This window comes from Brachyhypopomus gauderio, chromosome 9 (genome assembly GCF_052324685.1).
Source record: "Brachyhypopomus gauderio isolate BG-103 chromosome 9, BGAUD_0.2, whole genome shotgun sequence".
Taxonomy (NCBI): domain Eukaryota; kingdom Metazoa; phylum Chordata; class Actinopteri; order Gymnotiformes; family Hypopomidae; genus Brachyhypopomus; species Brachyhypopomus gauderio.
In genome coordinates this window covers 213,480-237,500 of record NC_135219.1, presented here as the reverse complement: position 1 = coordinate 237,500, position 24,021 = coordinate 213,480, and the positions used below count along the sequence as shown (strand labels likewise).

General features: G+C 50.9%; 2 protein-coding genes across 4 annotated transcripts in view; one reads left to right on the top strand and one right to left on the bottom strand.

The window, feature by feature from the left end:
* The window catches only part of hmcn1 (hemicentin 1), an 88,828-nt gene extending 69,098 nt beyond the window's left edge, over positions 1-19,730 (top strand). For 2 of the 3 annotated variants that reach the window (XM_077016327.1, XM_077016326.1), the window contains exons 68-107: positions 1-209; positions 661-857; positions 1,816-1,897; positions 2,557-2,693; positions 3,106-3,247; positions 3,530-3,674; positions 3,767-3,894; positions 4,164-4,320; positions 6,147-6,268; positions 6,347-6,511; positions 6,657-6,764; positions 6,963-7,100; positions 7,360-7,494; positions 7,617-7,886; positions 7,992-8,182; positions 8,266-8,479; positions 8,738-8,872; positions 9,027-9,217; positions 9,419-9,500; positions 9,652-9,921; positions 10,298-10,468; positions 10,559-10,729; positions 10,848-11,018; positions 11,719-11,889; positions 11,994-12,164; positions 12,431-12,601; positions 12,691-12,837; positions 12,995-13,132; positions 13,326-13,447; positions 13,587-13,824; positions 13,912-13,974; positions 14,224-14,343; positions 14,503-14,637; positions 14,781-14,894; positions 15,025-15,150; positions 15,360-15,488; positions 16,822-17,175; positions 17,785-17,904; positions 18,131-18,257; positions 18,425-19,730. The exon at positions 1-209 is cut by the window's left edge and continues 70 nt beyond it. In XM_077016327.1, the coding sequence (XP_076872442.1) occupies positions 1-209; positions 661-857; positions 1,816-1,897; positions 2,557-2,693; positions 3,106-3,247; positions 3,530-3,674; positions 3,767-3,894; positions 4,164-4,320; positions 6,147-6,268; positions 6,347-6,511; positions 6,657-6,764; positions 6,963-7,100; positions 7,360-7,494; positions 7,617-7,886; positions 7,992-8,182; positions 8,266-8,479; positions 8,738-8,872; positions 9,027-9,217; positions 9,419-9,500; positions 9,652-9,921; positions 10,298-10,468; positions 10,559-10,729; positions 10,848-11,018; positions 11,719-11,889; positions 11,994-12,164; positions 12,431-12,601; positions 12,691-12,837; positions 12,995-13,132; positions 13,326-13,447; positions 13,587-13,824; positions 13,912-13,974; positions 14,224-14,343; positions 14,503-14,637; positions 14,781-14,894; positions 15,025-15,150; positions 15,360-15,488; positions 16,822-17,175; positions 17,785-17,904; positions 18,131-18,257; positions 18,425-18,791 (6,544 nt within the window). In that variant the 3' untranslated portion in view covers positions 18,792-19,730. The remainder of the gene's footprint in view (positions 210-660; positions 858-1,815; positions 1,898-2,556; positions 2,694-3,105; positions 3,248-3,529; positions 3,675-3,766; positions 3,895-4,163; positions 4,321-6,146; positions 6,269-6,346; positions 6,512-6,656; positions 6,765-6,962; positions 7,101-7,359; positions 7,495-7,616; positions 7,887-7,991; positions 8,183-8,265; positions 8,480-8,737; positions 8,873-9,026; positions 9,218-9,418; positions 9,501-9,651; positions 9,922-10,297; positions 10,469-10,558; positions 10,730-10,847; positions 11,019-11,718; positions 11,890-11,993; positions 12,165-12,430; positions 12,602-12,690; positions 12,838-12,994; positions 13,133-13,325; positions 13,448-13,586; positions 13,825-13,911; positions 13,975-14,223; positions 14,344-14,502; positions 14,638-14,780; positions 14,895-15,024; positions 15,151-15,359; positions 15,489-16,821; positions 17,176-17,784; positions 17,905-18,130; positions 18,258-18,424) is intronic. The other variant, XM_077016328.1, reaches the window with a different exon arrangement.
* Positions 19,731-19,781: 51 nt separating this feature from the next.
* Positions 19,782-22,866, bottom strand: LOC143522617 (actin-related protein 2/3 complex subunit 5-A-like). The gene is made up of 4 exons (XM_077016335.1): positions 22,601-22,866; positions 21,455-21,528; positions 21,135-21,311; positions 19,782-21,053 (listed from the first exon to the last, which is right to left on the bottom strand). Exons 1-4 carry the CDS (start codon positions 22,737-22,739, stop codon positions 20,991-20,993), a joined length of 453 nt encoding a protein of 150 aa, XP_076872450.1. The 5' UTR covers positions 22,740-22,866; the 3' UTR covers positions 19,782-20,990.
* Positions 22,867-24,021: the final 1,155 nt, after the last annotated feature.

Sequence of the window (24,021 nt, the reverse complement as noted above, 5' to 3'; positions counted from 1 at the left end):
GGTGTGTGTGTCGGACGGGACCCCTGCGCCCAGTCTGGCGTGGCTGAAAGAGGGGAATGTCTTGACCCCGCACGCCCCCATCACCCTGCTCAATCACAACAGCACCCTGAAGATCTCCCACACGCACGTCAACCACACGGGACGGTACACATGTGTCGCACGAAACCTTGCGGGGGAAGCCCGGCGACACTTCAACCTCAAAGTGCTCGGTGAGAGAGAGAGACAGAGAGACAGATGAGAGAGACAGACAGATGAGAGAGAGAGAGAGAGACGGAGAGAGAGAGACAGACAGAGACGTAGAGACAGACGAGAGAGAGAGACAGAGGGAGAGAGAGACCGACGAGAGAGAAAGACAGACGAGAGAGACAGATGAGAGAGAAAAACAGACAAGAGAGCGAGAGAGAGACATGACATGCAGATTGTCTATATTCCTTCAAATTCTTTGAAATTTGAAATTGTTTTGATTCCTTCATTAGTTTGTACCTGTGCAATTGAGTGCGTTGTTCCATTATTACTGGCTAATTCTGAACTTAGCCATAATGATACATATAGTATAGTTCACATATAGTATAGTTCATAATAACATACAGTACTGAGAGAGACAGAGAGCCAGAAGAGATGTCGGTGGTGTAAGGATGTGTTCGTGTCCCCGCCACCCAGACCCTCCGCGCATTAAAGGTTCGGGGACGCCCACTGAGGTGGCGGTGGTGGTGAATCACCCGGTGGAACTTGAGTGTCTGGTGGAGGGCATCCCCACCCCCACGCTCACCTGGACGAAGGACGGACGCCCGCTGATCCAGACGGACGCCGTGCGCCTCCTCCGTGGGGGGGAGGGGCTTCGCATCGCCTCTGCTCAGGTCCGACACACGCTAACCGCTCAGGGGGGTGGGGGAGGTGGGGTAGAGGGGGGCAGGGGGGGTATATGGGGAGGGTAGATGGGGGGGTAAATGGGGGGTGGCAGCGGTGAGTTCTCTCCTAACCTCCATGACTCGATGTCACCACAGTACAGACGAGTCACAAGCCGGGTTTCCATCCAAACCTTTCGAAAAAATAATGCGCAATTTCCAAGTTTCGGCAGAAAAAAATGCGAATTAAGCCTTGTTTCCATTCATTACAGTTATGCGAATAAACTTTAGATCACGTGAGAGGACGCCAAACAATAGTGGTTTTACGTCCATCTGGCAGTTACGCATTTTTGCACGTTGAGGTTTTGAAACATTTTTTTTCTTTTTCTTTTCTATACATGGAGAAGTTAAATTCAATTTTTGCTCTCTCCAGAACTGTTTTTGTATGCATTTGCCATCTTTACATCGCGATCATGTACAGAACCACATGACTTGAGGCTTGATACGTCATCGTTTATGCGAAAAACCCTTTTCCATCCAGTTTTTCCGAATTTTGGCGATGCGATAGTCTAACTTTTCCACCTCCTCCTAGCGTAAAAATCTTTTTGCGATATTTGGGGCTTTTTTCGAATTTTTGACTTTTTCCATCCAGCTTTTTTCATGCGCATTTTCAAAATGCGCAAAAACTCAGTGGATGGAAAACCCTCTATAGAGACATTCAGAAAAATACAGTATGATATAAAATTGAATTAGAAACCCATTAAAATTATCCTAAAATTCCTTTAAAATGTAAAAGTGAGAGACTGAATTTCCCAAATTCCTACAAACATCAAGATAAGGGAGACAAGGGAGTCTTAGATTGACCCTTCTGACCACTGTGTGCTGATAAGTGGGCAGAACCCTCTAACGCCTCTGGCCACGTTGCTTGCCTCCGACACACACACACACACACACACACACACACTTGTAGGTGGAGGACGCTGGGAGGTTCAGCTGTTTGGCCAGCAGCCCCGCCGGAGACGATGACAGAGAGTTCCTGGTCAGAGTACACGGTGGGTTCTCCTCTACACATGTGGACACAGCTTCAGAACAGGAGTGGTGGTGTGTGGTGACGTGGGACGTGTGGTGACGTGTGGTGACGTGTGGGGACGTGTGATGACGTGTGATGACGTGTGGTGATGTGTGGTGACGTGTGGGGACGTGTGGTGACGTGTGGGGACGTGTGGTGACGTGTGATGACGTGTGGTGACGTGTGGGGACGTGTGGGGACGTGTGGGGACGTGTGGTGACGTGGGACGTGTGGTGGTGTGTGGGGACGTGTGGTGACGTGTGGTGGTGTGGTGACGTGGGACGTGTGGTGGTGTGTGGGGACGTGTGGTGACGTGTGGTGGTGTGGTGACGTGTGGTGACGTGTGGTGGTGTGTGGTGACGTGGGACGTGTGGTGGCGTGTGGTGACGTGTGGTGACGTGGGACGTGTGGTGGCGTGTGGTGACGTGGGACGTGTGGTGGTGACGTGGGACGTGTGGTGGTGTGTGGTGACGTGGGACGTGTGGTGGTGACGTGGGACGTGTGGTGGTGTGTGGGGACATGTGGTGGTGTGTGGTGACGTGGGACGTGTGGTGGTGTGTGGTGAAGTAGGACGTGTGGTGACGTGGGACGTGTGGGGACGTGTGGGGACGTGTGGTGACGTGTGGTGACGTGTGCCCACAGTGCCCCCCAACATCGCTGGAGACAGCAGTGAGCAGGACGTGGCCGTGCTGAAGAATGGGCAGCTCACCCTGGAGTGCAAGTCAGACGCCGTCCCACCACCTACTCTCACATGGATCAAAGATGGGGTGGCCTTAAAGGTACACACACACACACACACACACACACACAACCCCACACACATTCTACACAGCCTCCCCACACACACACACTCTTCACCTCCCCCAACACACACACACACACACACACACACACACATTCCTAAGGATAGGTGTTTTCCCGACTACCTTTTACATTTTGACATTTAGATTTTCAGCATAAAGCAAACACTTGTATTTAAAGTGCTGTGTTATTCACTCATAGAATAACACAGAATAGAATAGAATAGAATAGAATAGAATAGAATAGAATGTGTCCTGTATGCCAGTAGAGTGAGTCAGAGATGCTGTTGATCTAAAATACTGCTGAAATGGAGGAATCAGTGCTGCTACCTATAAGAAACACAAGTTCTCTAAGACTATAGAGCAGTAGTCTCACTGTTCCTGTCCTCAGACGTCTCCGCGGGTGCGTGTCCTGTCCGGCGGGCATTACCTGCAGATCAACAACGCTGAGTTGGGAGACGCCGCACGCTACACCTGCCTGGCGAGCAACGTGGCCGGGGAGACCAGACGTCATTTCAACCTCACTGTGAACGGTAAGTGAATATGGGTAAGTAATGTGGGAATTTATAGATTTCAGACACAAATGCTGATCAGTGCGTGTGTGTGTGTGTGTGTCTGTCTGTCTGTGTGTGTGTGTGTGTGTGTGTGTGTATGGGTGTGTGTGTGTGTGTATGGGTGTGTGTGTGTGTCTGTCTGTGTGTGTGTGTGTGTGTGTGTGTGTTGTATGGGTGTGTGTGTGTGTATGGGTGTGTGTGTGTGTGTGTCTGTCTGTGTGTGTGTGTGTTGTATGGGTGTGTGTGTGTGTGTATCTCCAGTTGCTCCCACCATCAAGGCTGGTCCTCAGGCCGTGTCTGTGCTGGTGAACCGTCCCCTGGTCCTGGAGTGTGTGGTGAGCGGAGTGCCCACCCCTCGCGTCACCTGGAGGAAACACGGAGCCGTTCTGGCTGCAAACAGCCACAGGTGGGCTTCACCATGGAGACCAGTCCTCACCGTTAACCTCCATGACTACGCCACATCGGTTGACCTCACAACTGTCTCCTCTACCTGGGCAGGTACGCCTTCTCAGAGGATGGCTCCCTCCGCATCCACTCAGCCCAGGTGACCGATACGGGCCGGTACCTGTGCATGGCCACGAACACAGCTGGCACGCAGCGCAAGAGAGTGGACCTGCAGGTGTACGGTGAGGCCACGCCCACTCCTGCACTGGACCCACCCAGTACCAAAGCAGCCTAAACTATACCACTATGTCCCTGGTTCCGCTTCGGTCCTCCGTGAGGTGGCTAACAGCCTTTATGGGTTTTGGCACAGTTGGACTTAATGATTTCAACGTGTGTATAAAGAACTAAGGGAGTGATTTTAACACATAAATCGTGACAGATAAATCGTCGTCCTTTTATAGCTTTGTCATCTGAGTTTTTGTGGCCCCCCCTCTCCTCATTTCTACCCCAGTTCCCCCCTCCATCGCTGAGGGCTACACTAATGTTACGGTGATGGTCAACGTCCAGACCACTTTGTCCTGTGAGGCCACTGGTATACCCAAACCCTCCGTCACATGGACCAAGGACGGACGGCCTCTCAACACCGACCAGAACCAGAATATGTACAGGTTCAGACAGGTTTTCTTCCTTTTATTGTCTCTCTTACTGTCGAATATATTATCTAAATCTCCTCAAGAAAGATCCAATATTCCTGTAGGGTACAAGTGTCATTTGCTCAGTATCTACAGTTGTGATCAAATTTATTCAACCCCCACTGAAATAAAGTGTTTTGGCCAGTTTGACATTGATTTTGATCATTTCAGTCATCTTATTTACAATTATATCAAAGAGGCACTTATAAATTAGACAAACATAACATAATATTTATGATGGAATAACCACAAATGTCTTTACTGTGCTCACATCATTATCAGTTTTATTCAACCCCCTAGTGACATTATTTTTTAGTACTTAGTACAACATCCTTTTCCAGTTATGACAGCTTTCAAGCGTGAAGCATAGCTTGACACAAGTGTCTTGCAGCGACCTATGGGTATCTTAGCCCATTCTTCATGGGCAAAAGCCTCCAGTTCAGTCACATTCTTAGGCTTGCGCACTGCAACTGCCTTCTTTAGGTCCCACCAGAGGTTCTCAATTGGATTTAAGTCTGGTGATTGCGATGGCCACTCTAGAATGTTCCAGCCTTTCATGTTCAACCATGCTCTAGTGGACTTGTATGTGTGCTTCGGATCATTGTCCTGTTGGAAGGTCCAACGTCTCCCAAGCCGCAGGTTTGTGACTGACTCCATCACATTTTCCTCCAAGATCTCCTGGTACTGAAGGGAATTCATGGTACCCTGCACACGTTGAAGCTTTCCTGTACCATTAGAAGCAAAACAGCCCCAAAGCATAATTGACCCCCCGCCATGCTTCACAGTAGGCAAGGTGTTCTTTTGTTCATAAGCCTGGTTCTTCCTTCTCCAAACATAGCGCTGGTCCATTGTCCCAAACAGTTCTAATTTAGTTTCATCTGACCACAGTACACTGTCCCAAAACCTTTGTGGCTTGTCCACATGACTTTTGGCATACTGCAGTCAACTTTTCTTGTTCTTTGGAGTCAGCAAGGGGGTGCGTCTGGGCGTTCTGGCATGGAGGTCTTCGTTATGCAGTGCGCGCCTTATTGTCTGAGCTGAAACTTCAGTGCCCACATCTGACAGGTCTTTTTTCAGTTCCTTAGCAGTCACGCGGGGATTTTTCTCCACATTACGCTTCAGGTAGCGCACAGCAGTCGCGGTCAGGATCTTCTTTCTGCCACGACCAGGTAACGTTTCCACTGTGCCCTTTAACTTGAACTTGCGAATGATACTTCCGATAGTGTCTCTTGGAATATTTAACAACTTCGCAATCTTTTTATATCCATTGCCATTCTTGTGAAGAGCAATAACCTCTTCTCTTGTCTTCTGGGACCATTCTCTTGCCTTCACCATGCTTGGAAACACACCAGTAGATGTCTAGAAGGAGCTGAGTATCACAGTCCTTTTAAATCTGCCTAATTGGTGCTTATCATGCTTGATTGCTGCTCGTTGACATCCACAGATGTTTTCAATACCTGATGGAAAACACTGGAATGAACCTCTGTTCTTAGGAGTGGTAGTCGTAAAGGGGTTGAATAATTGTGTCAATGAAGAAATCACAAAAAGGCCATTTAATACTTTATGACAAAAAAAATTGATGCTATCTTAGTTGCATTTAGTTCTTTAACAAGTCCTTGTAAGATTTCATTATGAACACAATTACAAATGTGCACTGAATTCCATAAAACCCTTCGCAGCATTGGGGGTTGAATAAATTTGATCACAACTGTATATGTTCAGTACGTTCAGTACCTGTATGTTCAGTAATCTAATCATTTCTAATCCGTCTGATCAAACTTTGATATTTTTTGGGCTGGCAGGCTGTTGTCTTCAGGCTCGCTGGTTGTCATAGCACCTACGGTGGACGACACGGCGCTGTACGAGTGTGTGGTGTCCAATGAGGCCGGACAGAAGAGGAGAGCCATCATGCTTACCGTACATGGTGAGAGCCCCCTACCTGTTCCTAAGAGCTATGATTCTGTGTGCAGGATGAAGTTAACAGGTTCGCCTGCCTCTGCAGTGCCACCGTCCATTGCCGATGAAGCGACAGAGCTGGTGGTGAGCAGACTGACCCCTGTGGTCATCGGGTGTACTGCGTCTGGAGTGCCCGACCCTGTCCTGCACTGGAGCAAAGATGGAGTACAACTGGCCAGAGATGGAGACGTGTACAAGGTTCTCCCCTCTGGTGAGTCCTCAAAATCACAGCATCGTAATTCAGCATGCATAATTCTTGTGGGCCACAGAAACACATTCTGGGTGAAGCGTCTAAGAAGTTACATTGCAATATACTGCATCTAAATGCAAGTCTAAGTCCTTCTCGTCTCTCTCAGGTCCTCTGGAGATCACTGCTGCAGAGCTGAGTCACTCTGGCCGTTACACGTGTGTTGCTAAGAATGCTGCTGGATCTGCCTATCGACACGTCCAGCTTGTTGTACAGGGTAATGGGGGCGGAGCCTAATCAAGCCACACCCACACCTACAGCTATTCTTGTATTCTTATTCAAACTGCTCACCAGCTGTCGGCAGGATCAGTATATTTCAAACTGGGGAGGCAGGACGTAGCCGTATTCCATTAGCCTGCTAATATCATGAGTGCTGTCTTAATAACGTAATGGGCCGTTCTGCTTGGTCATTCAGAGTCACCAGTGATCCACACGCAGCCAACAACACTGGACATCATTCTGAACAACCACGTGACGTTGCCGTGTCACGCCACGGGCACCCCACGCCCCACTATCACCTGGCAAAAGGAGGGTATCAACATCCACACCTCGGGTGAGAGTGAGGGATGCTAACCTGGCTAACAGCGACGCTGAGAGCGAAGCTAACCACTAACAGTGAAGCTAACAGCTAAGAGCAAAATACTGGCGGCATGATTTCGTTCACATAAATACCTGACCGGCTTCCGCTGACTGTTGGCAAAATTAGCATGCATGGGTACTTTACCACTTTACCCATGCATGCTAGTTTTGCTAAGAGTCTTAGATTTTCAGTAGCGAAGGGACCGTTCTAACCACCCCCGACACTTTTTTAGGAGGTGATTTCACGATTCTGCCCAACGGTGGCCTGCAGATCTCACGAGCCAAAGTAGAAGATTCAGGAACCTACATGTGCGTAGCCCAGAATGCAGCAGGCACAGCCCTGGGCAAGACCAAACTCAGGGTGCAAGGTGAGGTGGGCCAACCACCACCAGATGGCACATATACTGCTGTACCCAAACCGGCTCCGCCCTTGTTCCCTTGCCAGTCGGGTATCTCATTCTTATGTCGAGTCTTCATTCCTTTCACACAGTGCCTCCAGTCATCAGTTCGAGCACCAGGTCCTACACCGTGGCCGTTGACGGCTCCGTGAGCCTGCAGTGCCACGCCGACGGCTACCCAACACCCGCCGTCAGCTGGCACAAGAACGGGCAGCTGCTGGACGAGACCGTGCACCGCCGCGTCCTGCCCGCCGGCTCCCTGCACCTGGCCTTCGCTCAGGCGGACGACGCGGGCCGGTACACGTGCACCGCGGCCAACGTGGCCGGCAGCAGCAGCTTGGAGATGAGTCTCGTGGTGCTGGGTGAGTCCAAAAAGACGTTAGACATCATACGGGTCTAAGAGGAGGGTTTGATGGATGGATGGATGGATGGATCCTGTAGTTCTCATGATCACCCTTCCTCCTCAGTCCCTCCCACCGTACGTGGAGGCGAGCCCGAGCTGTGGGTGGTGGAGAACACCCAGGCTGTGCTGCCCTGCTCAGCCGATGGTATCCCTCAGCCCAGCCTGAGCTGGGAGAGAGACGGCACCCCTCTGAGCGACGTAGCAGGAGAGTTCACCATCCTTCCCTCTGGAGATCTCATCATAGATGTCGCTCAGGTGGCCGGCAGTTCTCGCTAATAGACATCTGAGAATATCACCGTCCATAATGGTTTTCTAACCTGCAACTTTTGGCATTGCAGCCTGAGGATTCTGGCAGTTACACATGTGTGGCCACCAATTCCGTGGGGCAGGACAGTCGAACTGTGGCCCTGTCCGTGCACACACACCCAGCTTTCTCTGAACTCCTGGGAGACGTGGCTCTCAACAAGGGAGAGCGCCTCCTGCTGACCTGCAGGGCTACTGGCATCCCTCCGCCCAAAATCACCTGGGCATTCAATAATAATATCATCCCAGGTAAAGAGGTCATGTCTCATCAAATAATATTTTATGCTCCAGCAATTATCATCAGACATCTGTAGACATAGTTCAGTGGTGTCAGTGTCAGTTTCTGCCAATCAAGGCATAAATACTTAGAAATATATTTAAGTAACTTGAGTACATGTCTGTTGGTATTTGTCATGTGGCTTTCACCCTACAGCTTTTTGCAAGCCCTTGCATGATGTGTTGACTGAAGCGTTTCATGACGTAACACCTCCGTGTTTGTGCTTGTAGCCCATTACGATCGCATGAATGGCGTGAGTGAGCTGGTGGTGGAGCACGTGCGGAAAGACGACGGGGGCACTTACACCTGCGAGGCGGAGAACCGCGTGGGCTCTGTGAAGTCACTCGGATTCGTCTATGTCAAAGGTACACAACAGTAACACTCTGAATTATACATAACTGCCTCTGAGACACGGCTTTCTGGAACCACCTCCCTAACCAGTCCTAGGAGAGTTCTCCACGGATGGATGGACCCACAAGGATAAAGATCTATCTATCTGTCTCCTGTGGTCCCCTCCAGAGCCTCCTATAATAGACGGAGATGCCCATTCAAATCACATCGAGCCTCTGGGCGGCAACGCCATCCTGAACTGTGAGGTGCGGGGCGACCCTACACCCACCATCCAATGGAGTAAGAAGGGTATCAGTGTCCAAACCGACGCCCGCATCCGCCAGCTAACCAACGGCTCCCTGGGCATCTACGGCACTGTGGTACCTCCAACCACGCCACCCACCTTCACCGACGCACACTGCAGCACACACCTTCTCTCTTAGTTAGCTGTACCAGTCAGCTAGTACCTAATAGGCGTTGTGTGTTGCGTTAAATGATTCATGCACCTTTTTCGTTAGAACACTGTGGAAGTTCTAATGTTGCAGAAACTCATCAACGTAATTTTTCTTCTTTTTTTTCAGAGCGAGGATGCAGGTAGCTATGTTTGCATAGCTACGAATGACGCTGGCATAGTCGAGAGGGCCGTCACGCTCACCTTACAGAGTAACAGCATATATGTCTCCACATTATACACACACACACACACACACACACACACACACAAACATAACCTCCAATGAAGAAAATAGTGATAAGCCAAGTTACAGTTCCTGGGGCTTCTCCAGTGCTGAGCTAGTGTCTGTCTCCCGCGCAGGCTCCCCGGTCTTCACCGTGGAACCCCTGGACACAGTGGTGGACTCGGGTTCCTCTGCCCTCCTTAGCTGCCAGGCCCAGGGTGAGCCCAAGCCCGTCATCGAGTGGACACGTAACGGACGCCCCCTGCTGGGCGACGAACGCATCGCCACGCTGCCTGACGGGTCCCTGCGGCTGAGTGGCACTCAGAAAGAGGACACGGCGGAGTACGAGTGCGTGGCCCGCAACCTGATGGGCTCAGCGTTGTCTCGCGCCACCCTGACCGTGCGCGGTGAGCGTCACCGCCCCCTCACGACGTCGGCCATGTCGGGACGTCAGCAGTTCGTTAATCTTGCACATTCAATTTTGTTTCCAAAATCTCCAAAAAGTGCTTTACATAATACTACATTAAGATCAAATAAAGGATGTGTTGACAATAGATAATAGATCAAATTTACTAAAATAGAGAAGCTATAAAGAACATATTTCTAACATTCTCAAGAAGTCTCCCAGAGTTTTGCTGTAACAGAAAAAGATCAACCAGCAGAGTTAGTAAGAGAGGGAAGTAGCCTCATATATGTGTGTGTGTGTGTGTGTGTGTGTGTGCGTGTGCGCGTGTACGCGTGTGCGTGTATGTGTGTGTGTGTGTCCGTGTGTGTGGGTCCCAGTCCACGGAGGCTTCTCTGAGTGGATGGAGTGGGGGGCCTGCAGCGTGTCGTGTGGTCCAGGTGTTCAGAAGAGGCTCAGGCAGTGCAACAGCCCCTTCCCATCCAACGGGGGGCGCCACTGTATGGGAGCAGCCTCGGAGACACGCAGCTGCCAAGGCAAACCCTGTCCAGGTCAGATCCACACCTCCCACTTAAAGGCACGTGTAATAGTAGCCGCTTGCCTGTGCGTTCACCATTGTCCACGTGTGTGTTTGTGTCTAGTGGACGGTCAGTGGTCGGAGTGGTCGTCCTGGGACGAGTGTTCCCGTACCTGCGGTCAGGGTAACAGGACGAGGGTGCGGGCGTGCAGCAGGCCTCCTGCCCAGCACGGGGGCCGGGCGTGTGTGGGGAGAGCGGCAGAGGCTGTGGTGTGCAGCATCAGGCCCTGCCCCGGTGAGCACGCCACACACACGGATGTGTGATAAGAATACAGGAGCCTGTTTGGTTCACACATGTGCACGCTGGTGTCTGACGGAGCTGTTTTGAATGTCTCTCTGTCCACGTTTGTCAGTGGCCGGGAACTGGGGTGCCTGGCTGCCGTGGAGCCCGTGTAGCGAGACCTGTGGGGCAGGTACGGCCACGCGGGTACGGCTGTGTAACAACCCCCCGCCCTCCTTTGACGGGCCGCCGTGCGAGGGGGCAGACCTCCAGACGCAAGTGTGCACAGAGAGGAGCTGTCCTGGTGAGAGGCCCGGGGGACCGCCACGCTCACACCGCTTCACTGGTCCACACGCTGTGCTGCTCTGAGCTTCTTATTAACCCGACAGGTTCTCGAGATGGTTCTCGGAACCTCAAAACAGGCCACAGGTTTAATGTCTTACCAGCTGAATCAGCCAATCAAAATGTCTCGTTCCTTGGTCACCTGGTTCAGGTTAATGAGGTTCAGGAACAGGACATAACAGGACATAACCTCAGGATAGAACAGGACATAACCACAGGACATAAACCCTGGACATAACAGGATATAACCTCAGAACATAACAGACATAACTTCAGGACATAATCACAGGACATAAACCCTGGACATAACAGAAAATAACCCCTGGACATAACAGGACACAACCTCAGGACATAACCCCTGGACATAACAGGACATAACCCCTGGACATAACAGGACATAACCCCTGGACATAACAGGACATAACCCCTGGACATAACAGGACATAACCTCAGGACATAACAGGACATAACCCCTGGACATAACAGGACATAACCTCAGGACATAACCTCAGGACATAACCTCAGGACATAACAGGACATAACCCCTGACCTGGCTAGGTTATCTGTTGCTAAACCGTTAACTGGATTCCTTTAGGCAGATGTGTTATATTTGACTCATGCTAAACAGCTAATGATGATGCATAACTGTTCCTACTCTACAGTTGATGGCAAGTGGTCATCGTGGGTAAGTTGGGGAGCCTGCAGTGTTTCCTGTGGAGGCGGGACCAGACAGAGGACACGCCTATGTGCCAGCCCCGCCCCCCAGCATGGAGGCAGGCAATGTGAAGGAAACGACATCCATGTTGACTTCTGCAACAGTGAACCATGCCCCAGTGAGAGACACACACACACACCACACACACACCACACACACACACACACACACACACACACACACACACACACACACACACACACACACGTGCCTCTGTTTCAGTCCATGGCAGCTGGGGTCCGTGGAGCAGCTGGGGCAGCTGCAGCAGGACGTGTAATGGAGGACAAGCTCGCCGCTACAGGTCATGTGACAACCCACCACCAGCCAATGGGGGACGAGCGTGTGCAGGAACTGACACGGAGATCCAGAGATGTAGTACAGCTAGCTGCCCTCGTAAGACACACACACACACCATCACATACACACACCATCACATACACACACCATCACAAACACACACACACACACACACACACACACACACACACACACTATCACACACACTACAACACATACACACCATCTTCATAAAGGTCTTCAGTAGCCTTTCAATATTATATTCAGGGCGGGCAGGCAGGCCTGAATTAGATCATAGGACCATTTTAGATTAAATCATAAACGTGTGTGTGTGTGTGTGTGTGTGTGTGTGTGTGTGTCAGTGGATGGTAATTGGGGTCCATGGCAAACATGGGGCGAGTGTTCCTCCTCCTGCGGTGGTGGAGAGCGGACAAGGCTCCGCCTCTGTAACAGCCCGTCTCCTAGCAACCAGGGACGGCCCTGTCCAGGAGACTCCACCCAGCTCACCAGGTGTAACGTCCAGCCATGTCCAGGTGAACGCCACACGTCTGCCATTTTCAATCAGAAACAAAACAGATGCACTTAACTGTGTGTTCAGAAATGAGCCTCCATGTTCCTCTAGGTGGTCCTCAGAAGGCCAGAGGGAGCTTCATTGGCAACATTAATGATGTGGAGTTTGGCATCGCCCTGATCAACGCCACCATCTCCAACACCCCCTCAGGGGAGAAGGTGGTCCACGCCACCATCACTAACGTACCCAGGGGGCTCGGTCAGTAACCGCAGATTCTGGGCTTTCATGCGTGATTAATGCTTAGTATTACCCAAAAAAAACATCTCAGATGAGAAGATCAGAAGGAGTGAATAACTCCTCTGGTATCCAGAGTCGTGCTCTGGTCCGGGCTCATCAGACGGGTTTTGTTCCCCAGGCCCTGCTATGAGGAAACTGGTCTCCCTGCTAAATCCCATCTACTGGACCACAGCCCAGGAGCTGGGCGAGGCCGTCAACGGCTACACCCTCACCAAGGGCTTCTTCAGACGGGAGACGCAGGTGGAGTTCGCCACGGGTGAGCGGCAGGGATGCTACACCACGCACACGCAGCTCGATGCATTTGATAATGAATCACGCTGAGCTCTTTGAGACCAGGAAAGCGCAATGTAACCTTGTAAATAAATGGTGGCTGCCTCATTCTGAGCTATTACCCCTATCCCTGCTCACGTTTTTTTCTTTCTTCTCACGTGTGTTTGCTCACGTGTTAGGGGAGGTCCTGAGGATGACCCACGTGGTTCGCGGGCTCGACGCTGATGGTGCCCTGCTGTTTGACGTAGTGGTGAACGGTCACGTCCTTCAACTGCCCTCCAACGCGGACATCAACCTCAAGGTTGGGGCCACTAGTGATCACGCAAAAGTGAAGGGTGTCAAAAGACAGAAATACAGAACCCAAGGGAGCGTCTGCCTTTGAGCGTGGGGTGTGTGTGAGGGTCTCCTCTTAGTGCTGGGCGTTTTGTGTCCGTCCCCAGGACTACGCTGAGGATTACATCCAGACGGGCCCTGGGCAGCTGTACGCTCTGTCCACACGCATGTTCAGCGTGGACGGTGTGAGCGTACCCTACTCCTGGAACCATACCATCTCCTACGACCCCTCCAGGGGCAAGATGCCGTATCTGGTGCAGACTCTCCACGCCTCTGCCATCAGCGCTCGATACCGCCCCCTACAGGAAGTGCTGGAGTTCACCATCCACGCCACCATTGCGAAGGGTGAGGCACACGTCTGGTGCTGCTGGGGGCCGAGGTCCTGTTATGTTATGTGTGTTCACTGGATCTCTCTGGTTCTGTTGTGTACAGGGGAGCGCAGTAACCAGTGTCCCGCTGGCTTCCTGCTGGACCCGTCTGGACCCTACTGTGCAGGTACAGGCCTTCAGTCACAGACGTTCCTACTCACAGAGCAGGAAGACATCGCCAGACAAGGACTTTACACCACAAACATTAATTTGATACGTTCATGGCGTAAGAGATCACAGTGGGATGATTTTAGTCTGGATGGTATTTAGTCCCGTAGTAGACCCACCGTTGTGCATCGGTGGGGAGTAAGATTGTGTGTCAATGAGTTGCTTGTGATTCGCCGAGTGCTTTTCATTTGTTCCCGTGGTGATGAAGATGAGGACGAGTGTGAGGAAGGCAGACCCTGCTCCCATACCTGCCACAACGCCGTGGGCACGTATTACTGCTCCTGCCCCGGGGGACTGACCATCTCTGCAGACGGCAGGACATGTCAAGGTTCCGACACACACACACACACACACACACACACACACACACACACACACACACACACACACACACACACCATTAACACATAGAGAATTACCTGCAAGCAGTGTTGCTGAGTGATATGTTATTTAATGTAAATAAAACATCTTTATATTCTGTCTCAAGACATTGATGAATGCTCACTGGGCGGGCACGTGTGCCATGACGGACAGGACTGCGAGAACACCATTGGCTCCTACCGTTGCGTGATGCGCTGTGGGCGGGGTTTCAGGAGAACCGCAGATGGCTTGAGTTGTACAGGTTCGTGTTATTACCCTGTCAGGAGGACACTCCAGCTAGATGAAGGTGTTTCAGGGCCACGCCCCTTTCAGATGCTCCAATCCTCACCGTGGTGGCTTAGGGATCGTGTGAGAAGTTCCATCATTTTCGTTGTTGTTTGCCAGACGTAAACGAGTGTCAGGACTCCTCCCCGTGTCACCAGCACTGCCTCAACACCATTGGCAGCTTCCGCTGTGCCTGTGACCCCGGCTACCAGCTCAGGAGCCGCCGCTGCATTGGTCAGTGCCGCCTCTAGCCCCGCCCCCACCTATAGCCCCTCCCCTCCCCATTTAGGGACCGTCCCTCCCTGCCACTGACCTTCTCCTTTGTGACCAATCCTGGTGTGCTGGGTTTACTTCCTCCCTCCAGACATCAACGAGTGTCGACAGAGAGTGTGTCGCTCGGACCAGCAGTGTAAGAACACGCGTGGCGGCTACACCTGCATCGACCTCTGCCCCTCGGGCATGACCAAAGGAGCAAACGGCACCTGCGTAGGTCAGTGTGCACCCACCAACCCCCCCCCCCCCCCGATGCCCCAAGAGACGCTGGGGCAAGATACATGCATGAGCTTTTCCTCTTTCGTATGACGCTATTAAGAGTCCCAGTCGTACAGGTCTTGCGGGGCGTAGTTCTGAAGTTGCGGGCGTAAGAATGAACGGACGGGTGTTGTCACGCTGGCGTCTGCTGTGTGTTTCCCCGTGCAGATGTTGACGAGTGTCGAGACGGCTCGCACCAGTGCAGGTACAATCAGATCTGTGAGAACAGCAGGGGGGGCTACCACTGCAGCTGCCCCAGGGGTCACCGCTCACAGGGCGTGGGCCTGCCCTGCCTCGGTACGTACGGAGCCCCGCCTCCACTCACGCATTGGCTGCCAGCTGTTTCCTGCCTGCCTACCTGTCTTCCCCGTCTGTCTCTGCCCAATCAAACGCGTCGTACTGTTCCACCTCTGTGCCTGCTAGACACACCCCCCCCCCCCCCCCCCCCAGAGATCACTGGCTGTGTATTTCTGCACACCTGCCTGCTTGCTTGTATCGGCACATTGCTTGAGTCCATGATAAACCTGAGAAGCATCTTGAATGGAAGAGAACACTATGCCAGTATTCAGAACTGGGGGAATGGTCCTTGTTGAGGTGTAACTACCCGTGTTGCCCCGTGCGATCGGGCCCACACGGTACATGAGGTGGGAAGAGAAAGATTCACACTGGTACGTCTGTTCTCACAGCAAGGCCTGCACTATCTGTCCTGTCTCTGTCCTGTTCTCTATCCTGTTCTCATGTCACATTTAACCTTTAACCTTTGACTCTTGCTTGGGGCCTTGATCACTGTGCTTTTTGCTCTGGCTTGTAGGACAGTTAAAGTCAGTCCAGTCTCCGGTTGGTCCACACTGACACCGAGAAGCAGATCCACGAGAAATAGATTTAAAGCACGTTTTGTTTTTAAGATGATGAATGAAGACTAGAGTTAGTCAGGCATCTAGTCCTGCCTGTCACACATGCTGTTTTACGGGGTGGTTACTGATCCCCTGTTTCATGTTTCTCTCCCCTCACTGTGTTTCTGTTGTTCTATTCTTCCTCCTGTTCTGTTCTTCTGTTTCCCTGTTATCACACTGTGTTGATCTTTATTCTGTTCCATGATTGGCCTTTGCTTTTCTTTGTTTTTACCCATCACTCTCCCTCTCTCTCTTTCCCTCTCTCTCTTTCCCTCTCTCTCTTTCCCTCTCTCTCTTCCCCCTCTCTCTCTCCCCCTCTCTCTCTCCATTCCCCTCTACCTCTCTCTCTCCCTTCCCCTCTCTCTCTCCCCCTCTCTCTCCCTTCCCCTCTCTCTCCCTCTCTCCCCTTCTCTCTTCCTCCCTCTCTCTCTCTCCCTCTCTCCCTCCCTCTCTCTCTCCCTCTCCCTCTCTCTCTCCCTCCCTTCCCCTCTCTCCCTCCCTTCCCCTCTCTCCCTCCCTTCCCCCCTCTCCCTCCCTTCCCCTCTCTTTCTCTCTTCCCCTCTCTTTCTCTCTTCCCCTCTCTCTCTTCCTCCCTCTCTCTCTCTCTTCCCCTCTCTCTCTCTCTCTCTCTCTCTCTCTCTCTCTCTCTCTCTCTCTCTCTCTCTCTCTCTCTCTCTCTCTCTCTCTCTCACACTCCTCCCTCTCTCGCTCTCCCTCACGCCTTGCTCGGAGAGCAGACATTAACGAGTGTGAGCGTGTGCCCACGCCCTGCGCCTACCGCTGCGTGAACAGCCCGGGCAGCTACAAGTGCGTCTGCCCTCCAGGGCGCCACCTGCTGGGCGACGGCAAGTCCTGCGCGGGGCTGGATCGCCTGCCCAGCTACGAGAGCCTCTCGTACGGCTTCCGCACCTCACAGAACTCCCCCGAGCGCGGTTCCTATGAGCATCGCTACCACAGCCTGGCTTCTCAGAGCTTCCACTCCTACGCTGCCACCAGGGGGCGCAACCGGGTCGGTGGTGCCCCTTCGCGCTCTCGGAGGGCCGCTGCGCCTTGCCCTGGGGGCTTTAGGGCAGGAGGGGGCCGGTGCAGAGGTAACTGAAGCACTGCTTCTGCAAGTCTGGGGTATTACGGATAGAATATAGTGAGAGTGGTGGTTGTATTTATGGTGTTTTGGGATATTTTGGCTCCGTACTCACTGGAATGAAACAATATACATAAAGTAAAATAAAAACCTCTTGGCTTTGATGTCCATTCATATCTGGGGAACCACCAGATTCAAGTTCCTGCAGGAATTACAGCTGTTTTTTTTTATCTAAGTAGAAGGAACCATCAAAGGTTTCTAGATCTTTGGTGATTCTAGATGTAGCATTTGCATCTGGGGCCTGTTGCTCGTCTCTCATCATTTCCTGTAAAACATGATATCAAATCAGAAGACGAGAGAACTTTGCAAGGACCAACGTGGCATGACAAAGACCAACACTGCACCACTACCAGCTTCTTCCCTTTTATTGATGCTAAAAGCCTCCGGTTCTAATAGCACCATCTAGTGGAGATTTTGCCTGCTAACATGAGTGAGCAAACTAGCTGTAAGCATGGCTTCATATCTAAAAATGGTGAATATATGGTGGAATATATGGTATATGGTTCTGTTTTGGGGGACTGGCCTATTGAACTTTGTGTGTGTGTGTGTGTCTGTGCAGATATCAATGAGTGTGAGCAGAGGGACACATGCCAGCACGAGTGTATGAACACACCAGGTAGCCACAGGTGCTTATGTCCCAACGGCTATCGCCTCATGACCAACGGCAAAACCTGCCAAGGTGAGTTCGGGTCACTCTGAGGGCAGCGGGTCGCTCTGAGGTCAGCGGGTCGCTCTGAGGGCAGCGGGTCGCTCTGTCCTGCTGCTGTGTGGAGCTTCCTGCTGGGGACATGGGGCTTAATTAGTCAGATGGGGGGGGGGGGGGGGGGGTGAATTTTTCCTATTTAAATTGAATAATGAAATAAGAATTGAAATCGTTGTCTATTGTCAACCCTCGCGCCGAGAAGACGTAGATGAGTGCCTGGAGCAGAATATACAGTGTGGCGTGAACAGAATGTGCTTCAACACGCGGGGCAGCTACCAGTGCATCGACACGCCCTGCCCACCCCACTACCAACGAGATCCAGCCACAGGGTAGGACCAGGCCTGCCCCGGCACCGCACTTCCTCATAACACTCCATAACGTGTGGGAGTATTTACCATAACAGACACAGACTAAACCAAGATAACACACACACACACACACAAATAAAATCTAGTCCTTGATCAGCACTGTTGTCTTAATTTGTTTTCCTGTTTAGATTCTGTCTGAAGAACTGCCCCCCCAACGACCTGGAGTGTGCCCTCAGCCCTTACGCCCTGGAGTACAAACTTCTGTCTCTGCCCTTCGGCATCGCCGCTAACCAGGACCTCATCCGCCTGGTGGCCTACACCCAGGACGGGGTGGTGCACCCCCGCACCAGCTTCCTGGCGGCGGACGAGGACGCCACTCTGCCCTTCGCCCTGCGAGACGAGAACCTGAAGGGTGTGCTCTTCACCACGCGGCCGCTGCGTGAGCCCAGGGCCTACCGCATCAAAGTGCGCGCGCTGTCCTACGGCCTCGACGGCGGCATCGAGTACCAGACAACCTTCATCGTCTACATCGCCGTCTCTGCGTACCCCTACTGAGAGCACTTTACCACGACCAGCAAAGCAGGGGCAAGGGGGAAATGCGAGAGAACACAAAACTGTGTGTGCACGAGTGTGTGTGTGTGTGTGCACGTTTGTGGGTGTAAAGCAATCACGTGTAGTTGTAGATCCTCCACTTGAAGAAAAACCCGCTGATCGTTTCTGAGATCCATCATTTGGAGCGGAGTTGTGCTGCGTTGCCCAGTGCACTGATAGTTAACAAAAAGGACCTAACATGAACCCCAGGGGCACTCCAAGGAGAGACTGCTTGACACGTGTCTGGACGGTGTAGTGACTCCTGGTGTGAGCAAGCTGGCCAAAGCAGCTAAGCCAGTCCTGCGTGATCCGGACAAACCACCCTGCTACATTGTATAAAAGGCCCACTTTACAGGACAGCCAGGTGGCGGAGAGAGAAAAAGGTATAATTGTATGTGTATGTCTACCTATTAACTTATTGGGAAGTGCTTGAAAACCAGAATGCGAGGCAGTATTTTTGGCGTGTGCACGAGGCAGCGGTGTGTGCACGAACGGTTCTGTGGAGATGTTCTGTGAAGGCTGAAGTTCTGGGTGTGATCCAGAGAGAAGCTCTGTAGTGCTCGTCCAGAAAAAAAAATCAGGGGTGAGCAACATAATCAAAAATAACAAACATAGAATATCCGTCTCAGGTAAGCACTGCCTTCCCTTTAAAAAAAGCTGTTTTGTCTATGACATGGCTTTATACTTTTAATTATGTACAGGAATTAATGTTTTCAGCACAAGCTCATCATACCGGGTTAATATGTTAAATACGATTTTTTTTTTACAATACACTAAGTCCATTAACAAAGATGTATTCTAATTTTATTATTTGTATATAAGCAGTTGGTTTTATTTCTGTAATATGTTTCTATATTGTGTTGTATTCATTTTTTAAAGCAGACAGTAAATGTCCAATCCACAGCTGTGTCCTCTGTTCCCTGTTCTGTGTAAATGGGACACGATGTCCTGTGATCATATGTATAAATCTTTATTATTCCATTTCAAAAACACAAACATTAAAAAGGAATATTCAGTAAGGCAGTTTTAACACCAGTTTGGTTTGTAGACCATTTGCACATGTTCACAAGAGTGTGAAACTCTACTGCATCAGAGAGACAGGTCCGTTAGATCGACTTCTTCAGACACATTTTGTAATCACTAGTTCTCAAAAGAAATGTCGACAGTGATCGTCTGCTTTTAACAGAGAGAAGTTACAAACAGCTGAAAACATGATTTAGTAGACAAAAAACACTTACGGTCAGATCAATAATGACTTTTACGGACTTGTAAGTGCTAGGCAGTACCACGGCTTAAGACGCATACATGGCAAGAGGTGACGACACGGATGACCAACACGATCATTACTAACCTACGATAGCGTTAGCGGTGTTAGGGAAATGGCTGCTTCATAGGACCCCAGGAAGTCGTCCTGAATGAATGCCTGTTCCGAGGGAAGCATTAAAAATTGACCTAGGAAAATAGTAACAGTGATCAGCCATTAGGTGAAGACTCTGCTGTATACTTCACATGTACTGCAAAACAATGTTGGATTGTGTTCCTGTTGTGTAGAAAGCAGCTAAAGCCCTTTGGTTGTTTTTCTGAGCGAATACTGATGAGTTGGGGTTAAGGGTCACGAGTGAGAGGGAGCCCAGCAGACCAGTGGGCCACTAATCCTAATCTGGCCCAGGTGTTGCCAGGAGACTCCCAGGAAGTGACGCAGTAGCCCCAGTGATCCAGCGGGGTGTCCCGCTCAGTGGCTGTGCAGGTCAGGCTAGGACCACAAGCCCAGGACAACCAGCAGGGAGGATAAATACACGTTTTGAGAACAATCGGGGCTCCTCAGGAAGTGTAATGGTGGAAACTTTAAAATCACACAAAAATCAAATCATAATGAGCTACTTGCATTCTTAAGGTGACGAGCCTCAAGGTTTTTCCTGAGAGAAGCTAAATCTACCATAAAGTTAATGGCACCAATATGAGAGAGAGAGAGAGAGAGAGAGAGAGAGAATTTTGTGGGACCACAATACAGAGATGGAAAGATGGAGAGACTGGTTTGGTGAGAGCAGGATTGATGGGGGTTGTTTGTAGCACCCGGTGGGAGTTGTCTTCTTTGTTCTGGATGTACCAGCAGGTGGCGCTCTTGTTGTTCAGTCCTAAAGGTCAGGGAGATGCGGACGCCGCTTAGACGGTCTTCCTGGCGGTCAGCACCCTGACGATACAGCCCACACCTCCTGCACAAAGAGCCTGGAGACAACATGGCCACCATGAGCATCTGTTCAAGCACCAAGATCTTCTCGGTGAAGTGTGTGGCCTGGGGTGCAGTACCTTCTCGTGCCACTGCAGGAGGATGGCGCTGCTGTTCTCCGACGGCCGCTCAAAGCCCTTGTAGATGTACTTCATCAGCAGGTCCACGCTGTTCTTGTCCAGCGACTGAACCCCCTTCTCTACGTCACTGGCTTTGAAGGCGCTGAGAACCTTTAGCACCAGCCCCTCTGCACGGTCCTGGAGGATTGGAGATTAGGTACACACCTCAGCTATGGGCCCTGCTCAACATCAGTGTGTGCTTTGACAGAGTTGATCGTGTAGATGGTGTTCAACAGCATTACTGACAGGTCACTCAACCAATCACGGTTCCCCAGACTCACCTTGACATTCTGGTTCTTAGTATTGATTGGTGGGTTTTTGAGGACCGCCTGCAGAGCCTCCATGAGGTTCCCTTTAAAGAAGTTGTTAGGGGGAAAAACATTCAAAGGGCTGGGAACACAAAAACAATATGGCCTGAACAGCAAGCCCCCATTTCAAAATCAACAAGTCAACAGCAAAGCAAACTTATTTCGTCACAACAACAAACATATTTTAGCCCGAACCCATGAGGAGAAATCTGAGGGCGGTCAAAATCAGGAAATAAAAGTTAATGTCTCCCAAAACTGACATATATGGAGATGACATGAACTTCCTCAAAAATACCAGAGTGGCTCCGCATTCAGGGCGTTTTTAAACGTGTTTAAAGAAACGTTTGCGTGCTTCAGAAACACCACCAGACACCTCCGCAGAAACAGCTGTGAGGAGCCGCCGCGTGCGCGAGGGCAGCCTGTTCTGGAACGCGCTCGCGGGCAAGTCCGAACGCGCTCGCGGTCATGTCCGCACGTCCGCGCGCTCCACAGCACCGTTCCCCGCAAGGTCTGCAGCTGCATTGGGCGTGACTGGACGGACGCCTTCGCAGCAAGCCGTGCGCTTTAATTCAAAACGGCTGTTGAGGACAAAACACTACAGTGATTGTTGCAGCATAACGCAAACATCTGTAATGGGCCGGTCACGACCACAGACTGGCGTTTTGGCCAGGAACAAAAGCTCGAGTGTGTGTTTTTTTGTAGCAGACACGCTGGCTGAGCTGAATGGCCTAGACGTATTTCTGTTTGATGAATTGTTATGTCTACAGATCATCAGAAGCGGAACAGCCATTTCTAACATCGTCTAACTGACAAATCTGCCTGTTAAGACTTAATGTGTCGTGTTAATGATCTATCCAAAGATCGTTTTGACGGAATACTGCACTCATCTCGCAGCTAGATAAAACCAAATCACTGCAAAAACACAGGATGCTTAATTCACTAACTAACGCAGCCACAATAACGATCTTAGATACACTGGCATCTACAAACCGCGTCAAATACCAACACTGTCTAATATAACAGTCCTCGCGCCTAATTATACGGGTTAACGGCAAAGTGCAAACACACATCATGATGTCTGGTCTGATCGCCACCGTGGTCTGATCATGGAAGGATATTGTCTGATGAGTGAGTCCACCTCCGCTTCATCCGGACCCAGCTGGTTCTCCCCTCCATCCTCCTCGTCCACAAACTTGTTCTCGTCGTACTCGTCCACGTCCACCTTGCGGAACCGATCGGACACGGTGTTCTTCGACATGACGCGAGCAGGTCAGAAGGCCTTGGGCGGATGATCTGTGCTCCCCGCTCGTCCGTCGCGCACACGATCCCACCGCTCTGCGCTCGCGTCCGCTCGACGTGCGCCCGCTTCCTCGCTTTATCTCGCCACAGCCCATTTTCCTGCTCGTCGAGGCCACCTAGTGGTGAAATACGAATAATACAACGAGCCGGACATGCCACTGTTCTGTTCTGCTATGAGTCATTATTAGACATGTCGCCGTGCATATCAAGGCCTCAACAAGGTAAAACCTTTTCCATATAAAATCTCTTTAAAAACCTCATTATTGCTTAACTAAGAGTATTAGAAAACACATTTTTATTCACCAGATTGCCTGCGTTTATTCACCAGATACGTCCAGCTCTTCGCTTGAATATCAGGCATATTTAATCTGATAAAATAATATTCATTACAATTTGTCGAAAATTCCAACCTCATGAGTGCAGCAAAGTTGCATCTCACGTGTTCTACCACTAGAGGGCGCGTAAGAGTCTGAAACGAGTCTGATGTGGGGGTCGTGGAGGCTTCACAGCTCATTAAGGTCACGTGATCTTTTCTGGAGCGTTTCTCAGATTTCCTCGTTCCTTTCAGGTATGCATACTACTACTACTACAGCGCCATGCTTCACAGAGGACTCCAACGTTGCTTGGAAGAGCTTCCACTCACAATTTTGCCTTTACAAATCAGTTGCTAGGTCCACAGGACCAACCAGAAGGTGTTGGTTGTCCAGAAACACCTTCAGCGGTTCTTCTTGAGCAGACCTGAGAGTATTCTGGCCGTCGCTCACAGGCACGCAGAGGACAGAATAACAAAGCCTCTGAATTTACTAAGGAAAAGTTCCTGGTGGTGTTCAGCAAACGTGATGCACGGATGTGTCTGCCGTGGGGGTGACTCTACACACATACACACACACACACACACACACACACACACACAGAGGAAGATTATTCATGAACTGCTGATGATCCTCAGTCCTGATCTGGGCTTAATCTGTGTCTGGAGAGTGGACTATTATCTGGCTAATCCTGTGTGTATATTAACAGTCTGCAGTGTTACAGCCGCATGCCTGGTGTGGGCGTGGCCCCGGGACTCTGCAGTGACCTGCCTTGGCTTCCTACAACAGCTAGCAGACCTTTGCTGAGGCAGAACTCGCCTTTCAACACTGAAGGTTAACCATGTGCGAAAAGAGGTGCCACAGAAAGCCAGAAAAACAGTGAACCAGTATGAAAGCAGAGATCTCATGTACTGTGTGTGTGCTTGTTTG

Excerpts from the sequence above, each read along its gene's own strand:
- LOC143522617 (XM_077016335.1), bottom strand. The coding sequence starts at position 22,739 with ATGTCGAAGAACACCGTGTCCGATCGGTTCCGCAAGGTGGACGTGGAC. Across the intron at positions 21,312-21,454 it reads CTAAGAACCAGAATGTCAAG|GACCGTGCAGAGGGGCTGGT; the intron begins GTGAGTCTGGGG and ends CCAATCCTCCAG. Across the intron at positions 21,054-21,134 it reads TCCTGCAGTGGCACGAGAAG|GCTCTTTGTGCAGGAGGTGT; the intron begins GTACTGCACCCC and ends TGTTGTCTCCAG.